At 31.0% G+C, this 26,004-nt stretch overlaps 1 protein-coding gene across 1 annotated transcript; it reads right to left on the bottom strand.

Annotated features, from left to right (window-relative positions):
- Window positions 1-987: 987 nt before the first annotated feature.
- mRpS17 (mitochondrial ribosomal protein S17) lies at window positions 988-16,150 on the bottom strand. The gene is made up of 3 exons (XM_067267060.1): window positions 15,897-16,150; window positions 15,740-15,817; window positions 988-1,261 (listed from the first exon to the last, which is right to left on the bottom strand). Exons 1-3 carry the CDS (start codon window positions 16,005-16,007, stop codon window positions 1,034-1,036), a joined length of 417 nt encoding a protein of 138 aa, XP_067123161.1. The 5' UTR covers window positions 16,008-16,150; the 3' UTR covers window positions 988-1,033.
- Window positions 16,151-26,004: the final 9,854 nt, after the last annotated feature.

The raw sequence follows: 26,004 nt of genomic DNA, 5'->3' as shown, positions 1-26,004 counted from the left end.
AAAAGAGGCCCTCACAGTGCCCACAGAACAGAGTTTAAAAAAAACTGCTTTGTCCTTATATCTATGCAAATTGCCACTGATTAGCTTCATGGCTTTTTTTCAGATATCACTGATAGTAATTGTGTTCCTCTAACTTTTGGACACATGTACTGTACCGTACATTTTTATGAAATGTCTTTAGTTCTGTTGTATGTGTAAAATAATGGCTAGTCAATATAAAAATAAACATTTTATTTGTAATATTCAAAAAAACATTATAAATTAACATCTAATAAATATTTTAACAGAAATATATAGTTAAAGAATTTATTTCTTATTCATATTTTTTTGTAACCTTTGACATTTCATATAAAATGCCATTTGGAATGAGAGTCAAAAATCTCTCTCAACATCAAAATCTTTTTTTGGAATTAAATCATTTGCTATGATTTGTTCCATTATTTTAAGACTAACCTACATGTCATATTAATAATTTAATCTTGAGCTTACGCTTATCTAATTTTTACTTGTTAAAATCGTAACTGAAGATTTCTGTAAAAAAATCACACAAGTATTTTATTAAAATTTGAATTGTGCTTTTTTATTTTACAATTGATAGTTACATTTAATATTAAATATACTTTCTGAAAAATTATGAAGTGAAAATTATTGCTATTTACAAAATAATTCTATATTAATATTATCCTATTTTTAAAAGTATATTAACTGAATAAAGAAAAATTATTTTTAATATACATCTAGCAATATTTCTAGCAAATAATCTAGCAAGATGCAAATGTAAACATATTGTATAATCAACCAATATTTGAATAGCAAGCAGTTCTTTAATTGTACAGTTCAAGCTATATATGTAAAATTATGTAACATGAATAGAGAAAAGACAACTAAAATACATTTCTTTCAATAAATTAGTACAGTATTTAAAAAATATTTTGGTATGTTTGATCTGCATGTTTCTTTCAAAATTTGACATTCAATAAAACTGGATTGTTTTAATTTCTACTTTTTAATTACTCTTTATTAAAAATCTATTTCATACATCAGAGTTAGAAGGAATTTCTTCTTTTGGCTTTGTTTTCATAACCAAAAATTTTCTAAAAGATTTTTGATAACCAAGAGCTTGTGTGCTTCTATCAATTTCATCTGTGTACCTATTTCCAAAACACCTTCTTCCACTGAGAGGATCAATAACATTTCCAGCTTCATAAATTATTTTATCAACTTGATGCTTTATTCTAATACTTAGAGGTTCATTCATCTCCTGTAAATGGATTCGTTATTAAAGATAATAAACATACAATTACAAATACAATTAAACATAACTGTTTAATTAAAATGAGATATATAATTTTCAGATAAAGCAAAAAATTTATTTCAGTTGTAAAATGTTTAGAGAATTCTTTCATTTTTATGAATTTTTGAAAATCACTTAATTGTGTTGATTAAAAATATTAATCTCACTAGAATATTTCTTTGAAGAATGAAATGAATAATTTTATAAATAAAAATAAAAAAATTTAATATACTGTAATATGAATCCAAACTATAATGCCACCAAATTGAACAGTCATTTAACATGAACTAAAATTTAAAGAAATAACATGATTAATTAATATTTAAAGCTAACAAAAGTTTGTATGAATTGTTTCTAGGTAACAATAAACTCTAGCTTTCTATATAAACAAAGCACATTATTTTATAGTCCAGTTAAATTACTAAAGGTTTGTTTGATTGGTTGGGATAGTGTACATTTTTACATAAATTTGATGTCATTATTTAGAATCTTTCATTGAAAAACTAATGTAATGATATAAAATGTGCAATATTCAAGCCAAAGTAATTTATAACTAAAGATAAATGGTGCTGTTGTCATAAACAAATTATACTAAAAAGACTAAACTGATTAAGCACAATAGTCAGTGAATAGAAATGTTACCAATTGGTAAAACAAGTTAACTTACAGGATTATATTAATTCCAAATTATATAAACCATTGCAAATGAATTTAAGTCCATTTATTTTTAAATTGAGTTATTTAAAGGTTTGCATTTGTATTGATGATTCAAAACTATTAATACCTGATATGTTGGCAATATGTTTCTGATTTTATATGTCTAGATTTATTACATAATCAATTTTATGAACATTATTTGAAAAATATACTTCTGTTAGCAACTTAAACCACTTTCAAAAGTAATTAAATAAGTTTTTATTTTTGAAAAGGCCAAAGTTCATTTTGTGTTATAACTATACTATTAATTTTAATTGCATGTTGTGGGTAAAATTTCATTAGATAAATTCAATATCATTGTTTTGTAATTCTTTTAATTATTATTTTTACAATATTTTAAACATGATTTTTACAAAAAAATTTATAATTTTTTTTATAATTTGTCATTAGACAAATTATAAAAAATGATAATACTAAGAAGAAAATAATATATTTTTGTTTCATAGAGATAAATATTCATTCATTTTTTAAGAGATCAAATTCAAATTATTGTTGATGATCTATAATTCATTCTTTTCTCATCTTGGGCAGAAGAATTTTCAAATAATTGTGGTGTGCAGGAGATGTAAACCGTAATAACTCTATCATGTCCTTAAATTTAGGTGTTGAAAGTGGTCATTCATTTTTATATAATGGTATTAACTCATTATTATTGATGTTTTTTGGTCTTCTACAATGTCATGATAAATTAAGAATTTTGAATTTCATATCCTGTGCCATTGATGTTTAATAATACATTTTATAGGGTTCACTTCTCAAAAATTGCATCCAACATCTCTAAGCAATTTATAGGCTCTTTATCAGTATTTTTTAATCTTTTATAAACTGCCTCTAAAGATTTAGTTGAAAAGAAATCTTGTTTCATTTTATCCAATATAAAGTTATTTTTCTAATTTTGTAATTGTCCTCAGGGACATACAATAAATTATTTCTTCTTAATGCCATTTCTACAATTCCAAAATCCCTATCATTTGGTAGATATGAATGCCCTGATAATAGAAACTTATGATCAATGAGATCTACATTATGGAGATCTAATGGAGAGCTAAATTTTTTGTTTTTTATACTCACAGTTGATTTTTATAGTAATGAAGTAATGCAGTCAAAGGTATAAAGTCAAATGTTGGCACCTATCAACATTTTGCTACATAACATATGTATCAATTAGAAATTTTCAAAAATGGATTTAAAAATTCTTTTGCAATTTCATACACAAGCTAATTATCTATTAAAAAAAATCATGGCAATTTTGAAGATCTTGACTGTTTAAAAATAAAAAGATCACATAGAATTGTAACTAATGTCATCATTAACTCAATTTTTTAGACTTAAATCACCTTCATTTGCAATATTTTATGTATTGTATATCTAAAAGAAAAATTTGAATTAGAAGTTCTAATAATATAGTTACAGACATTTATTTAATTTGCACTGATTATGAGTTTGAGACCCAATTTGGGTAATCTTTTCTTTTGCACATTTCTAAATGAATTACTTACTTAAATCAATTCAAATCAATATATTTTTCAATGGTGCTTCTACCCATTTTTAATGTGAAATTATTTAGAAATAAAACATAGAATATAAACAAACAAAACAATCAGAATTTATAGACCATTTAGATTATCTGCACCAATTAGCTGTGTAAAAATTAAGAAATCATTACAATATATTAAAAATGGTATTTCTAAACAACTTTTCTTTTATAAGCATTAACTGAATTATATTACATGCAGAGTAAATAACTTATTTATTATTTTACATATTTTTTTCTATTAAATATTACGTACCCAGAACCTTTTACAGTGTGGTAACTCATAAATATCATTACTCAAACGTTTTCGAACCCCTTCTGGGCTCTGCTTCAGGCTCCAAATCGTTTCTAGATGGATGCTTGATTGCCCTTCAAAAACATTCGTGTGACGATATTTATGAGTTACCACACCATAAAAGGTTCTGGATACATAATTTTTTGGAAGTAATTCCGGTGCAGTGAGTAGTGAGTTATCTATTAAATATTTTAGTTTTTAGGAGGTAGGTAGCAGTTTTTAAGTTGTAGTTTTATATAGTCAACTTAATTTTTAACTGTAGCTTAAAACTGTTTCCTGCTTTATTTTAGTATTTTGAATTTGATCAGTTAACAAGGTAGAAAACATTAACAATATACTGTATAAAGTTTTATGCACTGCTAAAGTTGCTATGCAATTTATCTTAACAACTTAACAATCTCAACAATCTTAAAGAGAAATATCAACTGAAAGAGTGTTAATACTGTAAGATTTTATTAAATATGATAAAGTCATTTCCAATAGTTGAAATACTTGCTACCATATTGTAATTTTTCTTTACAATTATTTTTTATGTAGTATTTATGTAAAGGTTTAATCTAGCACTAACTTCACTGACCATATGTATATATAGTCAGCATATTTTTGATGTCTTGCAATTTTATTGTTCCACTGCATGCAGCATGAACACCTAAGTTTAACTTTGTTCAACTGCTCTCAGCCAATAATTCATTTATTAGGCTGCAATTTGAAAAAGTTGTAGACTATAAATTCCCACTGTCATCAGTCTGTCTGCCTTTCCTTCCTTAATCTGAAGAATGGTATTAGATAGATGAGAGTCAAGACCAGATATGGAAAGCCTAGAGGCCCCAATTAACTATATACGAATTTCTGGTCTATAATGGAAGTCACATGAATTCAATTAAAAAATTTTCCCCTTAATGGAATTACATAGATGACCAGCACAACACTGTTATTATCAGGAAAAGTATGATGTACAGGAAGAAGACACTACAAATTAATTTGAAATGGAGAACATATACAGTATTTTAAACTGAATAAATTAAGAATATGATTAAAAATCGCAGCTCAGCATTGTGGCAATGTCACAATAAATAATTGCTTGTTTAAAGTATAGGTTTATATTAAAAAAATTATGAATGTCCTATATGTAAATAAATAAAATCATAATAGATCTATATAGCAAGAAGAATACAAGAAAAAGCCCAAAATCCAGCATAAAGTTAAAAATTTTTAGTTTTGTGCTGGATTTGGGGTTTTTCTCATGTTTATTGTTATCACCCAGTTATTTGAAATAGTAAATTTTATCTATAGCAAGTACATATAAATTGGGTAAAATCTTATCACTATTATCATCATTTCAAATATCTAAATCAGTCCGAGCAACCTGTGACCTCTGAAGTCCTAATATGCAGTTCTCGGGCTTTCACAATGTAATTTTATTTTCTTGCTTTTGCCTCATCCCATTATGAATCTCTAATAAAACTGATATTTGTGACAAAGAACATTCAAAGTAAACTTGACTAATGAAAAGATGAGAATAAACTATATATTACTAGTTTTTATATCATTAGCATATACGGGGGGCAGTCAAAATGTTCCTGGAATTGTGATCCTGAACTGTTGTGGAATGAGATATGGCAATGCAGACCTAATCACCTCCAAAGTAGGTCCCTCCTGCACAGACACACTTGTTCCATCGATCCTGCCACTGTTGAAAGCAGGTGTGGAATGCTTCCTTTGGAATCTTCCAGAGTTGGCCATTGTATTCAATATGATGTCATCCCTGCTTGCAAAACACATCCCTTTGAGGCCCATTTTGAGAATAGGGAACAGCCAAAAATTACTGGGAGCAAGATCTGGAGAATAAGGTGACTGGAATGCTTTTGTCGGTGAGGAATTGCTGTACAAAAGCGATGTGTGACTTGGTGCATTGTCTGATGGAGGAACCACTGTCCATGCCACTTGTTGGGCCTCTTCCTTGTAAACTTGCTGCAGGGCCAATAGAGTCTCTGCAGCAGTTTTCCCCAATTTGCACATGAACTTGATGTTTGCATGCTGCTCGAACTGGGACATTGCACCAAATGATAAGCAGTCATGCCCAACAAAGATGCTACAGTAACAACTGTGTAAGTGTAAACTTTCATGAGCATTATCACACTCAGCTGTCACAGCAATACATAATCTTATATTATATTGTATTTTCTAACTGTAGATAAATTCCAGAAACTTTTTGACTGCCCCTGTATGCAGTATTAGTGTACTAGTAATTATGGAGCGTTTTGGTACTCAGCAAGCTCAAAGCCAGCAACTCCATAAGAAAAAATTTATACATTGCTGGAAACATACAGTTTCCCTGTGGCCCACATCAAGAAAAAGTGCTCATCACTAATATAAACAATTTATAAGGAATTTCAATTTCTAGAATTCATAGGAAAAAACAAAACTAGTTATCATAGGATTTTTCTAAAATATTTTAAAGGTTATATAAGTCAGAATACAATAACTAACTCTGTATAATAATAAATATCATATTACTTTACATTTAAAATACACTTTTCTATATTTCTGAATTTAAAATCTTAAATAAAAGTCTAATCAGTATTTGTTGTTTGCTTCAATAAAGCAGCTTTTGTGTATGATTTGGAATTTGGAGTGTTAATGAACATTCTAAAGATGGCAAAGCTTGCTAATAGTTGCAAGAAAATGAAATAGTGATCAGACTGTTGACAATAAAAAATTTTTTAACTGAAAAGGAATGAAATTTTTTTGTGCAATTCAAAAACTATTTATTGTGTTAAAACAAACTAAAAATTAAAATAAAAGAGAATTTTCTTATAGCTATTAGTATGAATATAGGATACCTATTTTATATAAATCAATTTCATCTGTTATGAAGACATTCAAATAAAAATGTTAAACAATTCAAAAGATATAAAAAACACAATACACTCTTAAAATATTACATACTTTATTAATACAAATATTTTACATTTTCAAAAAGATATTTAATGTAATAGGTTAAAATTCTGAATACATTTTTACATGAAATTAATTCGAACACACAACATAATGTATCCACCTTTAGTACCTGGTAAGGCCCCCCTCTTTTCTGGTGCTGTACATGCAACAATATGGTCAGGCATAGAGGCATACAGGCACCATATGCTAAACTGTGACAAATTTACCCACAGAGGTAACTATTACTCCATATCACTCACATTCGTAGATGACCAAAGCTGGTGTTCCATCTGATCTCACAAATGCTCATTAAATGACAAATCTGGAGACTGAAGAGGCAAGAAAAGTATGGCAACATGATAAGACATTCCTGGAAAATCCTAGCTATGTGTGGCCAAGCATTTTTCATGCAGAAAAATCATTATTTTCAACGCTGGCATAAAGAAACAAAGGGAGAAGGATTTCCTAAATGTACAGCTTTGCTATAAATTTTTCTCTTATCATTATGCCACTACTAGGGTGACCAATTGTCATACAAAATGACACCCCAGACCAACACAATAACTGGGAACAGTGTTCCCCTCAACAGTGAAGGCAGAACTGAAATGCTTACTAGTCCTCCACACTAACATTATGGTTGTCTATTCCAAAACAGAACTAGGATTTGTTGCTAAAGATGATTCACTGCCAGCCTATAGCAGTGCATGCTTCTCTTGTGGCTGTACCCCATGTGTTTGTATATAGTTTATATTTTATTATTATTTTTAATTTCACTTCCTCATGCTTTTATCCCCTTTCTTTTCTTTACCTATTGTTTTTCCTCTTTGGAATGTCTCTCTGAAATTCCTTTCCTTATATGGTCATCGTATATCCCCCAACACAAAGAAAGAGTGCACAACCCGAGGGGTCGAGTATGAAACCAGAGGGTAGGAGGGTTGTGAATGAGAGAACAAAAAGGATTCAGACTCAAGAAAGGAGTGAAGTGAGACGAGCTTCTGGTGCGTTCTGGCAGCGTGCAGAAGAGAAAGAGTAGCGTTTCATAAACAGACTAAAGAATTCGTTGTGATCGATCGATTTTGTTTGTGATCGATTCATGAGAATTAATTGTGAATTTTGGCATCTGAACGGTCGACAAGCGAATAAACTGAAAGGAAAGAGAGAATCCCCTCTACATATTTTGTGTAAGACCCTCGCCAAGGACGTTATAAAAGAGACCGATTTTTCGAAGACCTCAAAGACCAACGCTGGGTACCCCTTTCCTAATTTCTTACCTGTCCTTTATTCTCCTCCTTTAGTTCAATATTAGTTTTAATTTTCATTTTTTTATTTGTGTTTGTAATAGTATAACATTAGCATAAGATTAGTTTTAATTATTTTCCCTTTGTCGCGAGCTATATATGAGTCGGGAATTTTTGTACAATATTGTTCGCTCATACGATTATTTCCATCTGTCGGGACAGAAAATATACTGGCATCCTAAAAGAACCTGTAGCTAATAATTTTTACCTAAATTAAAATTTTCCTTTTTCATTTTGGTTTCACGTGTATTTCTTTTTAACAAAGAAAATAACACATTTTTACACTCTGTCATGGCACCACTGCAAACAAAGCTAAGTTGCAATGCTAATGGCAAGACACACAACAGTCACTGTGCATACAAATTTCTTTGTCGTCACCTGCCAATAGCATAGGGAAATGACAGGATTCTGTATCTATCTCCAGATGGTAGAGAAAAATGCCATTGCAGCTCTGTGCTAGTATCACAATCAGTTGATTGTATCTCCTGGTGACCTGTTTGGGGCATGAGCAGAGCCTGCCTGCTATGTTTGTGTGTCCTGACATATTCGCTTCCTTTAACAGCTCCTAACCATCAGTTCAGAATGGTCCAGATGGCAGGCAAATTGGCTAAATGGCCATCCTACTTTCCTCAGCCCAATAATGTGGCCTTTTCTCAGACTCTGTCAACTGTTCATAATGTCTAACTGTAACAGGCATGCCTGCCTTGCATTTGAAGACTCCAAATAACAAGTATACTGAAAGTTATAAACACTGTGAACCTTTTTTTGTAGATTACTGAGGTAGTGATTTACGTTATCCAAGTACTACTACCTGGCAGGCAATTGGACTACAACTGTAATCATTTGAAGGGGTTGGTGCAATAAGGCACTAACCCTCACTTTTGTAAAAATTGAAATTCATACACAAAGTTATGCAGAATAATAGTGTGTACTATCTGTCAATAGATGATTGTGATATGAGCTTCCGTGACTCAGTAGTAAATCTATATCCTTTTCTAATCAATGTTAAATGTCATTTGTTTTGAGCAATAAGAAGCTAACCTACATACATCAAAATGGGAGTATTCAAAACCTCAGCTAATCCAGTGAGTTGCTGCCAGAAGTGACATAATTGCTGGTGTTTTTCAGAAAACATAAACAATGATTGCTGGCATATCAGGAGAGGGGAAAAAAAACAGGCAAATGATGTGGCCTTCCATGTTACATTAAATTTACTTTTAAACTTATTTAATGAGAACAGTTTAATGAAAAATGAATATTTCAAAAAGAGAAAAAAGGACAAAGATGTTTTAAATTTCTGTAACAGTTATACATAATGAAATAAATCCTAAGATCACACTTTAACAACTAAAAATTTTTTGTGATATCTCACATAAACATACTAGTATATTAAAGTTTTCAATTAATATATTAACCTAATCTTAATTTATTCAGGTTACATTCATCAACAAATAAACTAAATTCAAAATTGTCAATGCAAAATAGTTCTTATGAGTCTCATGGCAACTGTCATCTCATTTGCTGGTATGTCAAGCACAGAAAAAGATGCTTGCAGTTTGTTGGCAAGCAACTGGAAGTTGCCAGTGTTTGAAGAGAGGTGCTGAGAGGTAATGGCAGCTTGCTGAGATTTTGAATATGCCCAATGGAAGGAGAAAGCAATCAAATGTACAGTAGTTTCTCAAAAAATAAATAAATTAGCTCAACCACATCTCAAAAAGTATCATGCTGTTTTTACTGTCAACTTTCATCAAGCACTGCCAACTCCAAAATTAACTGTAAGGCCTGCTTTATATATATATAAAACTGGAGTTACAACTGTGTTATACATAATTGTAAAACAGACATTGGGCAGTTGTTCTGTGGAATGAAAGTATTGCTAAATGTAGTTTTTTTGAAATTGAAAGTTGCCTATTGAAATACTTATCACAAAATAATGAGTAGTCTCAGAAACTTAATTTCATCAGTGATAGCAAAGAGCAAAATAAAAGCAGGACCCTGATTTCTTTCTTATTTGTGCTTGTGCATTCAGGTAAATTTAAGCAGATCTAACATCACTTTATAGTTATGGGGCATACACAATCATGCAACAGTGATTTTGGGCACAGAGCTGTATTCTCAGAGATACTGCTCTTCTGTGTACATTCCCAAAAATGTGATCTTAAATGCTAACATAGACAATAAATTCAAAGTAACAATGATACAGCAGTTCAACTTGAAAAACTTTAGTGCACTGAGTAATGCAATACCCAAGAAAACTATCACATTCAAAACCATCTCTCCAGTTCTCAAATGCCTCCATACTTATAATTGACTCAGCAGTAGGGTAGATGTACCAGTTTTGGCCAGTGTAGTACCAGTTTGGCCAGAAAACAAATTTAACTTAAAAATATAATCACAAATGAAACAAACTTTTATTGTTAACTGTGTGAACAGTTAACAATAAAAGTTTGTTTCATTGGACAGATTTGAATATGTGGTGATTATATTTTTAAGTTAAATTTGTTTTCTGGCCAGAACTGGTACACTGGCCAAAACTGGTACATCTACCCTACCAGGCATTCTAGAAGTTGGCTACACTTAACACCATGAATTGCCATTGTTCACAGTGGTAAGTGTAGCAGACTTCTTGGATGAGTTGCCATTGTGTGAACAATGGCAATTCACCCAATAAACAGGACTGCCCTCATTCACAAATTTAAAATTATGATTTACAACTAAGTATTTATCACAAGTTCCTACAGACAGTCAAAAATTTGCAGATAATGTCACTTCTGGAACAGATTCCACCAGCACATCAAGAATTTTGCAGGAATCTAGCTACTCAAGTTACCACAGATGAAAAACATCAACTTGAAAATGCTACAGTGCCATTTTGTTGTTCTCTCTAATCATTTGTACTGTTAATATTAGCAAATCTAACTGTAAATATTGTCATAATATTCAATTGAATGTTAAATTATAGCATATACCTATGCAGAACAAATTTGTTTGCAACATCCATTTATAAATCTTTCCAAACCCAATCCCCAACTACTTGGTGCAATAAGGTTTTAACCAACAAAGACATCCCCAGTTTTCAAAATATGTACATAATTTCATCTTTTACATTGTAAAAATTTTCCAGAATCAGGTGAATGTAACACAAGACCCAAAACTTCAGAATAAAAGCAGTTTCAGCATTTAACTCCCAATATTTGGAATTATGCATTTTCTAAAACTTTCAAATGCTCATATCTCAAAAGTAACTATGTGTGGCTAAGTACCTTATTGCACTGACCCCTTCATTTACATACCTATCTAACACGTAGTTGTGTGCCAAGTTTTACAATAATTTGCCAATTCTATCTGAGTGCTTAATTTTTCTCAACAAGTACTGTATATATGAAAAAAAATGTACAAAAATAAACTGCTAATTAAGACAATCATAATATTTATTTGGAAAAAAGGAACATTTACAAAAAGAGATGTCTCAGTTTTGAGAGAATAAATAACAGATAACAAATAACTTCTTTGAGAATTATATCTAGTAAAAAAAACTTTATTTTCATAATTACACAGTGTGTTTTGTATTTGTTTATTTAAGTAGAAGAACAAAAAACATAACTTAAATATGGGGAAATTTTTTGATCCAAATATAGTTTAGGGATGATTAACCCTGTTCAATTTAATATGTATCAAAGATTTAACATGCAGGACTTAATGCTATTTCATTAATCTTACAATGAACAGTTACTCTCCTTTATTCCAGTTTATTATAGTGTTTCATTACATTATATTAAATTTTGTAAATGGTTGTATGTATTAATAATATGCATTAATACAAGGGTAATCCCAAAAGTAAGGTCTCCTATTTTTTAAAAATACAAAGAAACATTTATTTTCAATAATGTTCATATCATTTTAAAGCTTGAATATTTATCTATTTTTCTACATAATCGCCATTTTGGTCAATGCATTTTTGTAGGCACTGTGGCAATTTTTGTATGCCCATGTCACACCAGCTCGTCGCCATGTTGTGGGACCCATCTTGTGCACACCTTTTGATATTGCAACTTTTCCGTTAAAATCCTATGATTGGTGCATTGGGAAACCCCAAGAACCAAAATGCAGAGATCATCCAGAGTGATTTGCCAATCTTCACACATGGTTTGCTCAACCTTCGCAATTGATGGTCTCCCGCTTCTTTCTTTTTCATGAATTTCAGTACAATCAGCTGCAAACTTTACACCAGGGGTGGCCAACTTTTGTGTACATAAGATCTACTTTTTATCTGAAAAATGTGTCGCGATTGACTTGTTGTCATAGGCGTAGTCTAAGTGGAGCGGGAAGGTGTGAAATACATACTATGTTTATACACTGTTTCAGTATGAGGTGCACTCCCGCGAGCTATGGGTAGATAAACAAAATATATATTCAAAACTATTTTTTACTTTTTAAATCACTTACTAAGTTTTTGAGATATAGGCTCATAAAGAAAATAAATTTCCAGACTCAACCTTTGATATTTGCAGCTACAAGTTCACTCCGTACAGGCAGTACCTAAAAAAATTGATTTTTGGATACTTTTTCAAGATAGATTTTTAGTAACTTAAAATATATTTTAATTTTTTATCAATTGCAATGTATAAGTTGTGGTACTATTTGTTCATAATATGAAAAAGTTGTTATAAAAATGCACAGTAAAAATGCTGATAATTTGATTACAAGATTTCACTTTCGAGATTTTTTTGGGCCAGGATAATTTATCATGGAAAAATGATATAAGATTTTTAGACTTATTTCTTGCTAATCTGTCAATAATTCACTGGAGTCCATCTCGTACTGAAACACCCTGTATATCTACCTACATAAAAAGCAACATAATTGTTTAATGGGCCAAAAAACTCACGTCCAGGGGAATTAAAACAACATGAGTAATTATTAACAATATTTATTAATTCAAATTAGCTACAAATAAAAACAGATTTAGAATTTATTTTATTACCTTAACATTAATGGGAGGACTGAGTTCACATGTCTCTAACCAAAAAATTCATAATTAGGTGTATATCCTGACAAAGATGATAATAATAAGTCTTCAGTATGGAAATCAGTCAGGACAGAATGTTGTTTAGTCTTCATTAACTTTAAGTATGAAAATGCCAATTCACACAGGTATGAAGATCCAAAACAAGAATAAATATATTCGCTACATTTGGTGATACTGGGATATTTTTCTCGGTTGATGTATTTCCAAAAATCCAAAAATATAAAGGTCTGTTGCCGAAAACGCTCACTTATCAAGTAAACAGATAGGTAAGAAACGCCACAATTTAATTTAAAACCTAAAGAAAAGGTACTTACATTTTAAACAGAAGAAAAATTGAAACTCAACGTTGACACCGTGGATAAATAATATTGATTGATAATAATAATATTGTTAATACTAAAGAAAAGAAGTTATTGTATGACAGTATCAAATACTCGAGCTAAATGGCTATGTTTTTTGCGAATCCAGACAACTGCATGCATATTGTTTTTGCGTGTTACGTTTACGCGTTGCGTTCAGTTACAAGTGTAACACATAATGTCAAGACATTGCGAGTGAGCGACCGGTCGATCGTGATCGACTTGTTGGCCACCCCTGCTCTACACCACTTAAGGATGTTTTTAACATCTATGCATGACTTGCCATACACTTCCATCAATTGGCAATGAATTTCAACTGGTTTAACACGACATGGCGGCGAGCTGGTATGACATTGGCATACAAAAATGCATCGACAGAAATGGCAATTATGTAGAAAAATAGATGAATGTTAAGCTTTAAAATGATATAAACATTATTAAAAATAAACATTTCTTTGTATTTTTAAAAAATAGGAGACCTTACTTTTGGGTTTACCCTTGTATATTTTATATGGTAACTGTTTACTATTTCCCAACTGACTCAGATTTTCTTCCAATGCATACCGATAAATTTTCTAGTCGAGCTGAGCATGGATCCATTTTTTTTCGTAGCGTCGACAATGGAAGGATAAAAAAGGCCCACTAAATATCTCGGCACACATTGCAGCCTACAAAGATATTATATGAATTTCACATCACTGAGTTTTACACGATTTCAAAACATCAACTGATGACATGATATAACTTTAACATTGGAACATTTTATTTTGAAAGATGGTGGTTTTCAACTTGTTCTCATTTCCATCCATGGGTGGAAATTACCCGAGAATGGAAGTGCTCCCTTTTATCCCCCATAGGCATATACAAGTGACTTATGAAATTACATGATATCCAAAGTTCACACATGAAGATGGTGACTTGTAGTGGTTGCAAATACATTCTTATCAAGTTTTTACAATTGACAAGTGACACTCACCACCTGATTCATTTCTTGGTAAGTCACAGCATTCTTCAGATGCACAGGACATGCAAATGTGGTGCCCAGAATGCAGCTCGTTCAGATGTTTTGCCTAATTGAAGGAAGGAAGTAAGAAAGAAAAAAAGAAAAAAATGAACAGTTGAAAAATGTGGCAAGGAATGGCTGAAGGGCATGTGGTTCACTAACCACTACTTGCCTAAAGAGATAATATGCAGTTTAATAACATACTGGGCTCATATCAAGCTGCCGAGGCAAACATTTCTGACAAGGGAACTTGACATTTCCTCCCATACAGCAGCTGACTGGTGCAGTTACTTGCACGAAATATGTGCCTGGGAGGTTCAATCCATCGATGATGGAAAAATTGGAGGGCCTGGCATCCTAATGGAAATTGATGAGGCTAAAATCTGCAAGTGAAAATACAACCACCGCCACCCTGTGTGGCTCTTGGGTATTTGGTGGTGTCAAGCCTGAAAGTGGCCGGGCATTTGTCGAGTGAATTACTGATCAGTCAACAGACACCCTGTTGGAAGTGATCTGTTGCCGTATTGAGCCCGGGACCATGCTCATCAGTGATTGCTGGAAGACATACAACCGCCTCAAGCAGGAAGGATTTCTTCACCTGTCTGTAAACCACTCAGTTAATTTTGTTCATCCTGGCACCAGAGTGCACACCCAACACATCGAAAGATTTTGGCAGAAAGTATGTGCTGACATTCCTCGTTGTCAATCGAAAACACCATACGGCAGGCCACCCGTTTGACTTTCTATTCAGACAACGAAAGTTCAACCGTCACAAAAAGCAGATCAATGAACTATTCACATCCATCATCAAGCTGTACAACAGGTGCAACCGTGAAGCAATAATGATTGAGAACTCCAAGGAGGAGTACGAATGACTTTTCCTTTTAGTAGTATTATTATTGCTATTACAGGTTGTAATGAGTATATTAGTTTTTGTTATTATTATTATCATCATCATCAGACTTATCATTATAGAGTCGTGATAGATCGTGGCAATGCATCAACAAGCAACATGCATGTTTGGCTTCATTGGAACAGTGGCCATGCACACGTAGTGAAATTTGACAGGCTATTTCTCTTGTTCTATCATCGACCGTCAACAAAAAACAATGGATCCGTGCCATGCTCGACCAGACAAATCTATTGGTCTGCACAAGATCAGAGTCGGTGGGGAAATAGTAAACAATTACCTTTTATATTAATATTTGTGTTCATATTTACATTGCGTAATAATCTTATAAAGTTAAATAAACTAACTGTAAATACATACTTTAATGAGCACAATATCTCCTCTCTTACATTTCCCTTCTGGGTCATACACTTCATATTCAGTAGTATGAGTAAAGTACTACCCAAATAAAATTTAAAAGAAATATTTAATAAGTTATCGAAAGCTAACTTCACATATAACTTTAAAAAATTCTCACCGCATATAGAAAATCATCATAGACTTCATGAGGCACGGAAACAGTAACTACTTGCTTCAGTTTCGGGGCATAACACTTACCCAACATCATTAATCTTCGAGTTGCCATCATTAACTCTTTTGTTACAATTATTTAAACAGGTTCATTTAATAATATTCATGCTACAAAGTTTTCGACTCACATGCGTAAAATCACATTACGATTATTTGTTTAAGTGTTGCCAATGCAATAAGTTCCTATACGTTAATTTTCTATTTATAAAACCGTTGGTGGCGCCAAACTGTGGCGGCTGACGAAATCGACATAACGTATTTTGACAATACAGAAAATATTTGTTATACTGTAATAAACAATGAATAATTCACGAAGTACATAATAATATAAGCAAAGCTTTGAATTCGGAGCGAAACTTCCATTTTTTTTTTTTTTTTTACGCTAGAGCCGGCGCGGCGTTCGGAGCCATTCTGGCGGGATGGCCGAGCGGTCAAGGTGGAAGCATACCGCTCTGGGGGACCCGGAATAGAATCCGGACGGGTCGAAAAATTTCCAGGAGTTTTTCTGGGGTGGTCTGTCCGGATATGTCGAACCCCATTCCTCACCACCCGGCCGCCCCATTTGAGCCTGGCCGAACCCATAATAGGCTTGCAAAAAGAAGCCCTTCTTAGAGCCCACAGGACGGTATGGCCGAGCGGCTAAGGTGTCAACAAAGCTTTGGGGAAACCAGGGTCGAAACCGACCGGGTTAAAAAAACTCCAGAAAGCTATCGGCAGTTCGGAGTTTCCATATGGATTCTGTCCTTCACTGCTTGGCCGTGTCATTATATTACTGAACGAATCCATGATGGGCTTGCTGAAAAAGCCTTGGTACTCATATAACAAAAAGAGATTAAATTTAAGCTACAATTTTTTTCTTTTACAGAATTAAATGCTAATTTTTATATTTGAAAAATGTTTATACTGGCAATATCAGCAAATAAAATGCTAATTAAAAAGTTAAACTTAAATATTATCTCGATAAATGTATTTACCACTAAAAGTTTTTCTTATTATAAAGCACCATAAAACGAAACATAAATTACGGGAATACTTCTACTAAAAATCAAATTATGATTTTTATTTATATTATAAAATAACGAAACGTCTATTCTTATATATAAACTTTTATCAAATTTGAATAAAAGTAGGTTAGCACATATTAAAATAACGGTCCACTAGTGGCCGAGTAGATAAAAACCCTTGAATAATGGTCGTAGTTTTGCTCTTGATAACGGGAAAAGACAGTAACAGATTATGTTTGAAGCCCTAGGCTCAGTTTTGTTATATGGTCCTTTATGTATAAGTGCTTTTTATAATATTAAAAGGACAATAAAATCGTCAATTTATGAGTTATTTTATTGTTCATGTTGGAGCGCAAAATATAAGCTACCTTATTTAAACATTCATTAAATTTTAGAGGCGTATTAATTTTTGATGTGTAATTTTTGTGGTCGCTGGAGACAACGAGGTCCTAAGCGTGCCCTGTGCCTAATGCGCCTACCTGGTAATTCGTCACTGGGAAAAGAAGATTTTGTTCATATGTCTCTGGCTGATAGACAGACACCGTTGCAGCAACTGGGGTGCGTATACATTTGGAATCAAACTGATCCAAGGTTATGCTGATCGTTCAAATTTCGTATACAAACGAACTATAGAGATCTGATCCGTGCATACAAACGCCATCTAGGATCGACTGGATCTCGATCAAACTAATCCGAGCGGAGGGTAAGATCATTTGAATCAGATAAAAAAAAAAAAAAAAAAATTAAAGATGGCGACCTCCATGGTTAAAGTCAAGCTGACAATTGACAGCAAAGAAATACGTTTAAGTGTCGACAATGAAAAGTATTTAAAACGTAATAAATGGTAAGTGAAAACATTATTAAAATATCCGATAAACTGAAAGAAAAAGAAAAAAAAAAAAGTATTAAGAGACAGTTTTGAAAGATTGTACTGTAAAAATGCACGGCGTGCACTCTCCCATTTTGCCATTATGTGAGCAGTTTTATTCACGATTCGATCCTTATATAAGCCTACTTTTCTTCAATTAACACACACGATAGAAGCGGTGACAAAGACTGATCCGATCTTACAGATCGATCCATCTGAAACGAAAAGTATATGCACCCCTGGAGTTTATCTTATGATAAGACTACCCTCTTTACAGGTGTCTTTCTGTGGCATTCAGGAGCTTCCCGCCGTGTACGTATGGTTTCTCTTCTAGGCCGTTCTAGGTCAGAACGGCTTAGACTGCGGGCAATATGACTAAATAGCTATCCTGCTTTCTTCACTTCGATGATGCGGCTTTTCTTAAACTCCATTATCTGTGCGTGATGTCTTTGACTGTATCGTACAAGCATGTTTGCGTTCAAAGATCTCCAAACAATAAATACATTAAAAATTCTGAACGTAGTGATACTCTGCTACCTTTTCTATAAGATACTTCAGTAGCAATTTTAAGCCATTACCTGGCGTGCCATCAGATAACAACTATAACCATTTTCATGCCCGTCTGAGACATAGTTGCGGTGCCGAGTTTTGCAATAATCGGATAATTCTATCCATGTATACTATGTTTTTTGTCAATGTAAGCATGTTTAAATGGATTGTAATTTGATTTTGTTATACGTATTTTTACATAAGAAAAATTAATCGTAAAATTGTCCACCAAAAATTTACTGTTTTTAGTTGGTCCAATTTTCAAAATTTCGTTTTCTGAAAAGTACCGTTTCACAGTTAGCCGCTTACGGTTCTATACTCATTATATGTTGTTAAAAAATATATACTGTATGTATATAGGTCACTAAAAGCTCACATTATATTCTTTCCATGTTTTCGGATTTGTGTCCTATTTAAATATAGTGAAAACAGATCGTATTACCAGGAAAAAACATCAAAGTGACAATCATGATTTTATTAATTTGCGAAGTTTCATTCTTATTTTTCTTTATTCGATGAAATCGTTTTGTATACTCTCTTTGTTATTCAGTCCTTGTAGAATTTTAGAATTGACTTGCTATTAGAAATGTTTAATTTGAATTTTTATAAGATATTATCTGTAACTTATAATGATAACATTCTGTAAATATATTTTAGCATCATTAATAAAATACAATGAAACTATAAATTAAAATAACTTTTTATTAAAAAGTTCACGATACAGTTTAATCTTCTTGAAGATGACAAATATTCTGTAATAATTTAAACAAATATATAACTTTTCGAATTTATATAGCCTAAGATTCTAGCCTAACTTCAAGTAATTCTTACCGTTTTAATGATAAATTCCTTTACTTTCATATGGTACAAATCCTACGGGTATTAAAGGTACTCCACCATAATCGTATGCTTTACCACCACCAATCGAATTAAGATTTTTAAACAAATTGCTCAGAAATGGGAGTCCTCCTAATCCCTGATTCTTGGGTAATCCAAACAATCCATAATTTAAATGACTGGCAGAAGCAAGAGGATATGGACATGGTATTACAGGATAACCATGATTATAAGGATATCCATGATTAATACCAGGCAATCCATTATAAGGATATCCATGATTAATACCAGGCAATAGAAGATTTTGTTCAATAGCAGAAGTAAATGTAATAAATAAGCTTACAGTTATTGCCTGAATAATACAGAAAATAATAAAATTAAAGATATAAAATGATTTTAAAACTAAAGTTAAAAAGTATTACTTACCAAAGTCTTCATGATTTTAACTGCTTTACTAGATCTTCGATATTAGAATATCTCTTCGAGACATCTGGCAGGATTTATATACTTTCTGAAAGTACTTATCGAGATTTTCGAGTATTAAATCGTGTTTATTAATTTATATTTTTAAAACTGATTCGTGTTTATTTAATAATGAACATTTCCTGTAAGAGTGTCAAAGAATAGCGAAAGTTTCGTGAGAAATCCTCATAATCGCTTTAATGAAGAGTCGTGAGTTGTGTCCAGGAAAATTTTCTTAATGAACTTAATCAAAGTAGTTATTAATATCGATTTAGAAAGAAAAGATAAATTATACGTATTTATAGATTTTGACAAAATTAGTATTTGTTATAATTGAGTTAATAGCTATTAAGTAAGCTTCTTTTATAGTTTATAACACTTAAAGCGAAAATAGTTATGTAATTAAATTATATGCGTATAGATAGACTCTTGATACTATTAGAACGGAAAGACTACTTTTCTTTTCCCTCTCTGTTAAAAAATTCTAACCATCCTGTAAAACAAATAATAATAAAATTGTTGATGACAGTTGAAGTTAAGATCATAGCCATGTTTTATAATAAATTTTGTAATGTTCCGCCAAAAGTCAAGGTTCATCGTCTCTCCTCTCTACTAGGAGAGGTGACTTATTATGAAGGGAGGAGAGATGACGCTACTTTAATATATATTTTAACATAAAGAGATTACAATGAAAGAAAGAAAAAAAAATTAAAGTAATTTTTATGTTTCAGACACACTATCATTTATTACATTACAAATATATTGAATATTTTTTTGTTTAGATTAAGAATAAAAATGTGTTCATTTTCTACTGACTTATTGTCTCTTTTTTGGTGCAATATCTACAACACCGAAAAACTATAAAAGCGAAAAAAATGTTTCTTTTAACACCGTATACGTTTATAACTTGTTGCTCGTGCTGATTTCTCCTACGGCATCTCTCCTACCTATAGTGCGTCATCTTACCAACCCTAGTATAAGAGATGGCAAAATGGAGTACCTTAAATTCGTTATAAATAATTTTCTATTATCATGATTTTAAAAATAACACTTTTTTTCTAAAGAGACTGAATTATAATAGGCCATTCTATAATTGTTATTCTTTGATGTGCCCCATATTGTTTGATACAGAACGATTTTCCGAAATGTGCATCTTCTTCCCTCGCTTTACCTGATATATATATATTTTTGCTTGGTATGCTGTACAGATAACTTGCAGCAGAATTTATATGAAAATAACTTTTTCTCGCATAGTAATGCACATTTTTAATTGCAAATTTTATTTAACTTATTTATATTAATAACGAAAAACATTCCTGAAATTTTAATGCATGAAATAATTCATCCTAATTTACACGTATCTTTCTGATTTATGCGTGAGCTCCAGAAACAACATACTCGTATGTCGTGACAGTTTTTTTTTTTTTTATTTCTTCCTTCCTATCAAGATATTAAAATATGTCTACTATAAAAATCTCGATTAATAAATTAGCTTTATTTCATTTTAGTTTTTTTTTGTTTTAAAAAGCCTATTTAATTTTGAACTTTAATCAAGCCATCTTCTCGGTTTAAGAAGGTATTCCTTGTTGTCTATTTAATGCAAAATCAAAAATAGATTTGTTTAAAATCGTTCCATAAGAGAATTGTAGATCTAAAACATATCATAATTCAAATCGTAGAGTGTATGTTTGGGAAGTTACTAAGCTAAAATAGTTAGGCCTGTCGTTCGATTCCAGTTTTTCTAAAACGCTTATTACAATCATATTTCACTGTCATAGCCGGAAGCAACATTCTTCATAATGCTAATATACTATTGTATGTTATCATTATAATATACGTTAACAATAAATAATGACAAAACGAAAGAGCTTATTAGTCTTTGAGGTAACTTCCTAAGCAGACATGAAGTGATTGATAATGCGTTATGTTTTTAGGTCTATGAGTTGTATTTGGGTGTGTTTGACGTCTTTATGGTGCAATTTTAAAAAGTATTATTCTTTTTATACAAAATATATTGTGAGAAATAATTGTCTAATTAAATAAAAGTTGTTATATTCGAAAGTTAGAAATTGTAACCGTTACGTTTAGCCTATTTTTATTATCATTTTAGGAATCTATTTTCAACGATAAACAATTCCTCTAAAATTTCTTAAGCAAAAATTATGCAAGAAATATTTGTTTAAATTATCGATTTTCATCTTGCATATTTTTTACATAGGGTGAAAGTGGTTCTTTTATTATCCACAATATCCTAATATTTCAATCTTACCATTTATCTTTGAGTAGGTTTGTTTTTCCTATTTGTATTTCCTTTAAAAAAATCATTATTTAGCCAAAGTCAATTACAGTGGATGATAATTTTCCTTTCCAGTACTTCATTTTGTTACTAATATTATTTTGCCCTTCGCCTTATAAAAATTTAATTATACTATAATAAAAGATCTGAGAAAATAATACTTTACTGTTATTTTACTTTTTAAAATCAAAATATAAATTAGTTACCTTGAAATTACAGTTAATGAAAGTAATTAAAACACGAATTTAAATGTTTAATTTTTATTTCAGCAAAATTTTTGCGACAGAAATAATTGATTTAGTTTTACCGTTTAGTTATTTGTTTTAATTTTATCGCTCTATTATTAAAACTACGAATAAATAAACAGAGAAAATTATTTAACACTTGAAAAACGAATTTTTTATTAATCTTCAATCGTAAAAGTGTCTTTAAAACATTTAATTAATCAACCATAAAAATTATTAAAACCGTTAAATGGTCTAAATCCTGCACCATGACCACTTCTGTAAAACGATCCTCTTTCACCATAACCGAAGAATGGATTATTAATGCCACCATAACCACCACCGTAATTGCCACCATAACCGCCACCATAACCGCCACCGTAACCACCACCGTAACCACCACCATATGCTCCTCCATCGTAAAAGGGTTTATCGTAACTGGATGATCTTTCATGATATTTTCCACGTCCACGATTACGACCACGTCCATATCTCCCATAACCGCCGAATCCTCTGATATGTGGCTTTCTATGTTCACGATATCTCGTCCTTGGAAATCCATAAACACCATAATATGGTCTTGCATAATTTCCACGATTGTATTGACGTCGTTCAGGAGATCCAATTATCATTTCAGAAACAAGCAGAACAAACAGAAATCCTAGCTGCACAGTTTTAAAAATGTCATTTAAATTCAGAAATTGAGTTATAAGTAATTTAGTAAATTGTGTTTAAATTTTGATAAGAAACAATTAAAATTTAAAAAAGAAACATGTCTCTACTTACCAGGAAATTCATTTTTTTCTGTTTAATATTAAAAGATGCATAATTCTCCCTTTTATTTATTTAAATTATTAATTAAATATCACGTGATTGCTAAAAGGACCAATAGAAACTAAGAATTTAAAACCGGAAATAAACCTTTCCGCCAAGACACGTCCTATTTGGTGTTAGGTCTTTTAATTAACAAAACACAATGAATTAATCAGCCTGGAACAACTATTTTTTCTTACAAAATCTTTATTAAGATTTTTTATAAGGTACATAACTTATATAAATATTCAATCTTCTAAAAGTTTTGATATTTATCTTCATTTTCCTCTTTTTTTAAACCTTTAATTAAAAAATAAAACAAAATTAATGTTTTATGGCAAATGTATATAAAACACAAATCGGCATATTATGAAATTTACACTACTATTGGATTTTACCTGCAAGATTTACCATGGTTTGTATACGTATCGTCTTTGGTAAGGACCATATTCTCCGTGGTATCCATAGGCAGGCACAGCAGCAGCAGCTCCGTATGCAACTGGGTGATGAGCTACACCAGCAACCACTCCTACTCCGTATGGTCTATATCCATATCCGTAGCCACCATAATATGGTCCTCCGTAGTAGCCAGCCATGGCTACTGCAGCCAAAAGAAGAAGGGCAGAAACAAACAGCTGTAAAGGAATTATTTTAAATATATATATATTTACCTCTTGTAGAGTCGAATAGGAATATAATCTTTGTTTGGTTCAGTTCTATACTTACCAAAGTTTTCATTTTGAATTGTTTTTTCGGTTTAGTGATCCGAAGGGTTTAGTGATTTTCTCATGACCACCGAAGGATATTTATAGGAAAACGAAAATTGGCTGACCAATGATAATTGTTGATTTTAGATTGATTGTCTAGGTCAGGTCATAAATTTCGTAACAACCAGTAATAACCTGCCTGGCCCTGATTTTACAAAAGGGTGGTGCTGGAGTTAATCGACATTCTCAGTCTTATGGGGTAACTTAATCATCTATTTGCATACGAGAAAAACAGCTAAGATCCCATTCTCCAGCATCATTTAACTTCTACTTATCGATAAATAACCAAAAATAGTAATTTTATTTTATGACTTTTAGTTGTCAAATGTGTTTTTCGTCCATCAACTCAGAAACTCCAGCGTTTTGCGTCATTAATATTATTTTCTCATTTTAAAATGTAATTTTCCATTAACAAGTAAATATATTCGAAAACCGTGTGACCTGAAATTTTATACTAAAACTGAGAACAATGAAAACAGTTGATTGTTATGTCAGTTAGAGATTTGTAACAGTTTCTTTGAAAGGAAAACCTTAATTTAGTTCAAAAATTAAATATTTTATAACGCTTTGTTGATGAATTTATTTATATATTTGTTGTTTTTAATTTGATAACTAAAAATAAATTCTATTTAATGATACGTTCGCTTTATAGATTTTTATTAAATGATATTTTTTAATATTTTGAATGATTTATCTACATATTTATTAAAATAAACTGAATTATTCATTAAAAAACTAAATGGTTTCTAAATAATTAATATTTTCTTAGCATATCGGTGTAAATAGAATAACAACCGAAAGCCTACTTTAAACAAAGCTTCCCACTCATTTATTTTGGAGAAATTATAATAATAATAAATCAAACAACTTTTTCACTTAGCATACTACTGTGTTTAAATAATCTACATAATATTTAACCAAATATATTATCAAATATTTTCTAATCACGATCTGTGTTATCATTTTGTGTTATTTAATCACTGTTATATTTTTAATTAAAAATTTATTTTGTAAATATTTTATTTATTTATTTTTAATTAAGAAGGAATATCCTGCTGAATACACATATGCTAATTTGGACATAAAATTATAGAAATAAACTTGTAGATTGTGACTAAATTCCTGTATCAATAAGAATTTTCTTTTAAGATTATCGAACATTAATGATTTTACATTTTTATCAACATACAGATAAAACTTAAGAACAAATATTGTCAATTGTTTTTTAACATATTTAAGAGGCTTATTATATTTTTGTGTTATCTATACTCGTATTGTGAAATGACATTGTGTTTATGACAGCTGTTATAAGAATTTCTTGTGACAAATAAGCTAATTCTAAATTCATAAGTTTTTCAGTTAAAATTTCGTCTTATCAAACAGTTTTCACATATAAGTATTTTATTTGGGTTGCTCAATAACAGAGAATTGGAAGTATTGGGCTAATCGCGGTTCTTAAGCAAAGTATAAACGGAAATTTGCCACGCCTCATTACATTACAAACATGAAATATAAAAATTCGTTCGCCAAAAATGATTAACCATTAGAAAACTCATTAAAAATAAAAACACTAATAATTGGCACCCCAACGTTTTTTTTTCTTTCACATCGAACAGGTTTCATATATAATATTGTACTTAACAACAAATACATTACTGTACTGTACATTATTTTGGATTGATTTCAAGATTACAATTTATGTTCAAAGTAAATTTCGTCATCAATGCTGTTGACCTTGATATCATCGAAAGTTACTCTCACCCATTGTCGACTTAGGCATCATTTGTCAGTTTTAGTGTTCATTTTGACTCAATTGCCTTTTTTCTCTTTTATTTCTTATTTATATATTTAGTGATTGAAGAATTTCAAACGCTTTTTCGATTTGTTATAAGTTTATTATTTAATTTTACAGATAAATATACCTTGCAATCAACGGTGTATCGAAGACTGTTCCCTGTTAATACCGTAGTAAATGATAATACCGTAGTAAATGCGTGGTATATAGGCCTACAATGAAGCGCGGCATCTCTTTATGTTTTTATACGAAATTTATAAGTCAAAACATAGATTATTGACTAATTTAATAATAATTTAAACAAAATAAAAATAGTACATTCATTAGTTATATTTAAAAAAAAATATTACACATTATCTTATAATTCACAATTAATGAAATAGTTCTTAAGTACTGTATATTATAAAACTGCACATAGATAATCGCATAAATTTTTTTCA

The sequence above is a fragment of the Centruroides vittatus genome, unplaced genomic scaffold (genome assembly GCF_030686945.1).
Source record: "Centruroides vittatus isolate TY-2023 unplaced genomic scaffold, ASM3068694v2 contig_2908, whole genome shotgun sequence".
In the NCBI taxonomy this organism is placed as follows: Eukaryota; Metazoa; Arthropoda; class Arachnida; order Scorpiones; family Buthidae; genus Centruroides; species Centruroides vittatus.
This window is presented reverse-complemented; position numbering and strand designations above follow the sequence as displayed.

Coding starts and splice junctions, on each gene's coding strand:
- mRpS17 (XM_067267060.1), bottom strand. CDS start 16,007: ATGATGGCAACTCGAAGATTAATGATGTTGGGTAAGTGTTATGCCCCG. Junction 15,818..15,896: donor ATGATGATTTTCTATATGCG/GTGAGAATTTTT, acceptor TTATTTGGGTAG/TACTTTACTCATACTACTGA. Junction 1,262..15,739: donor GAGATATTGTGCTCATTAAA/GTATGTATTTAC, acceptor ATCCATTTACAG/GAGATGAATGAACCTCTAAG.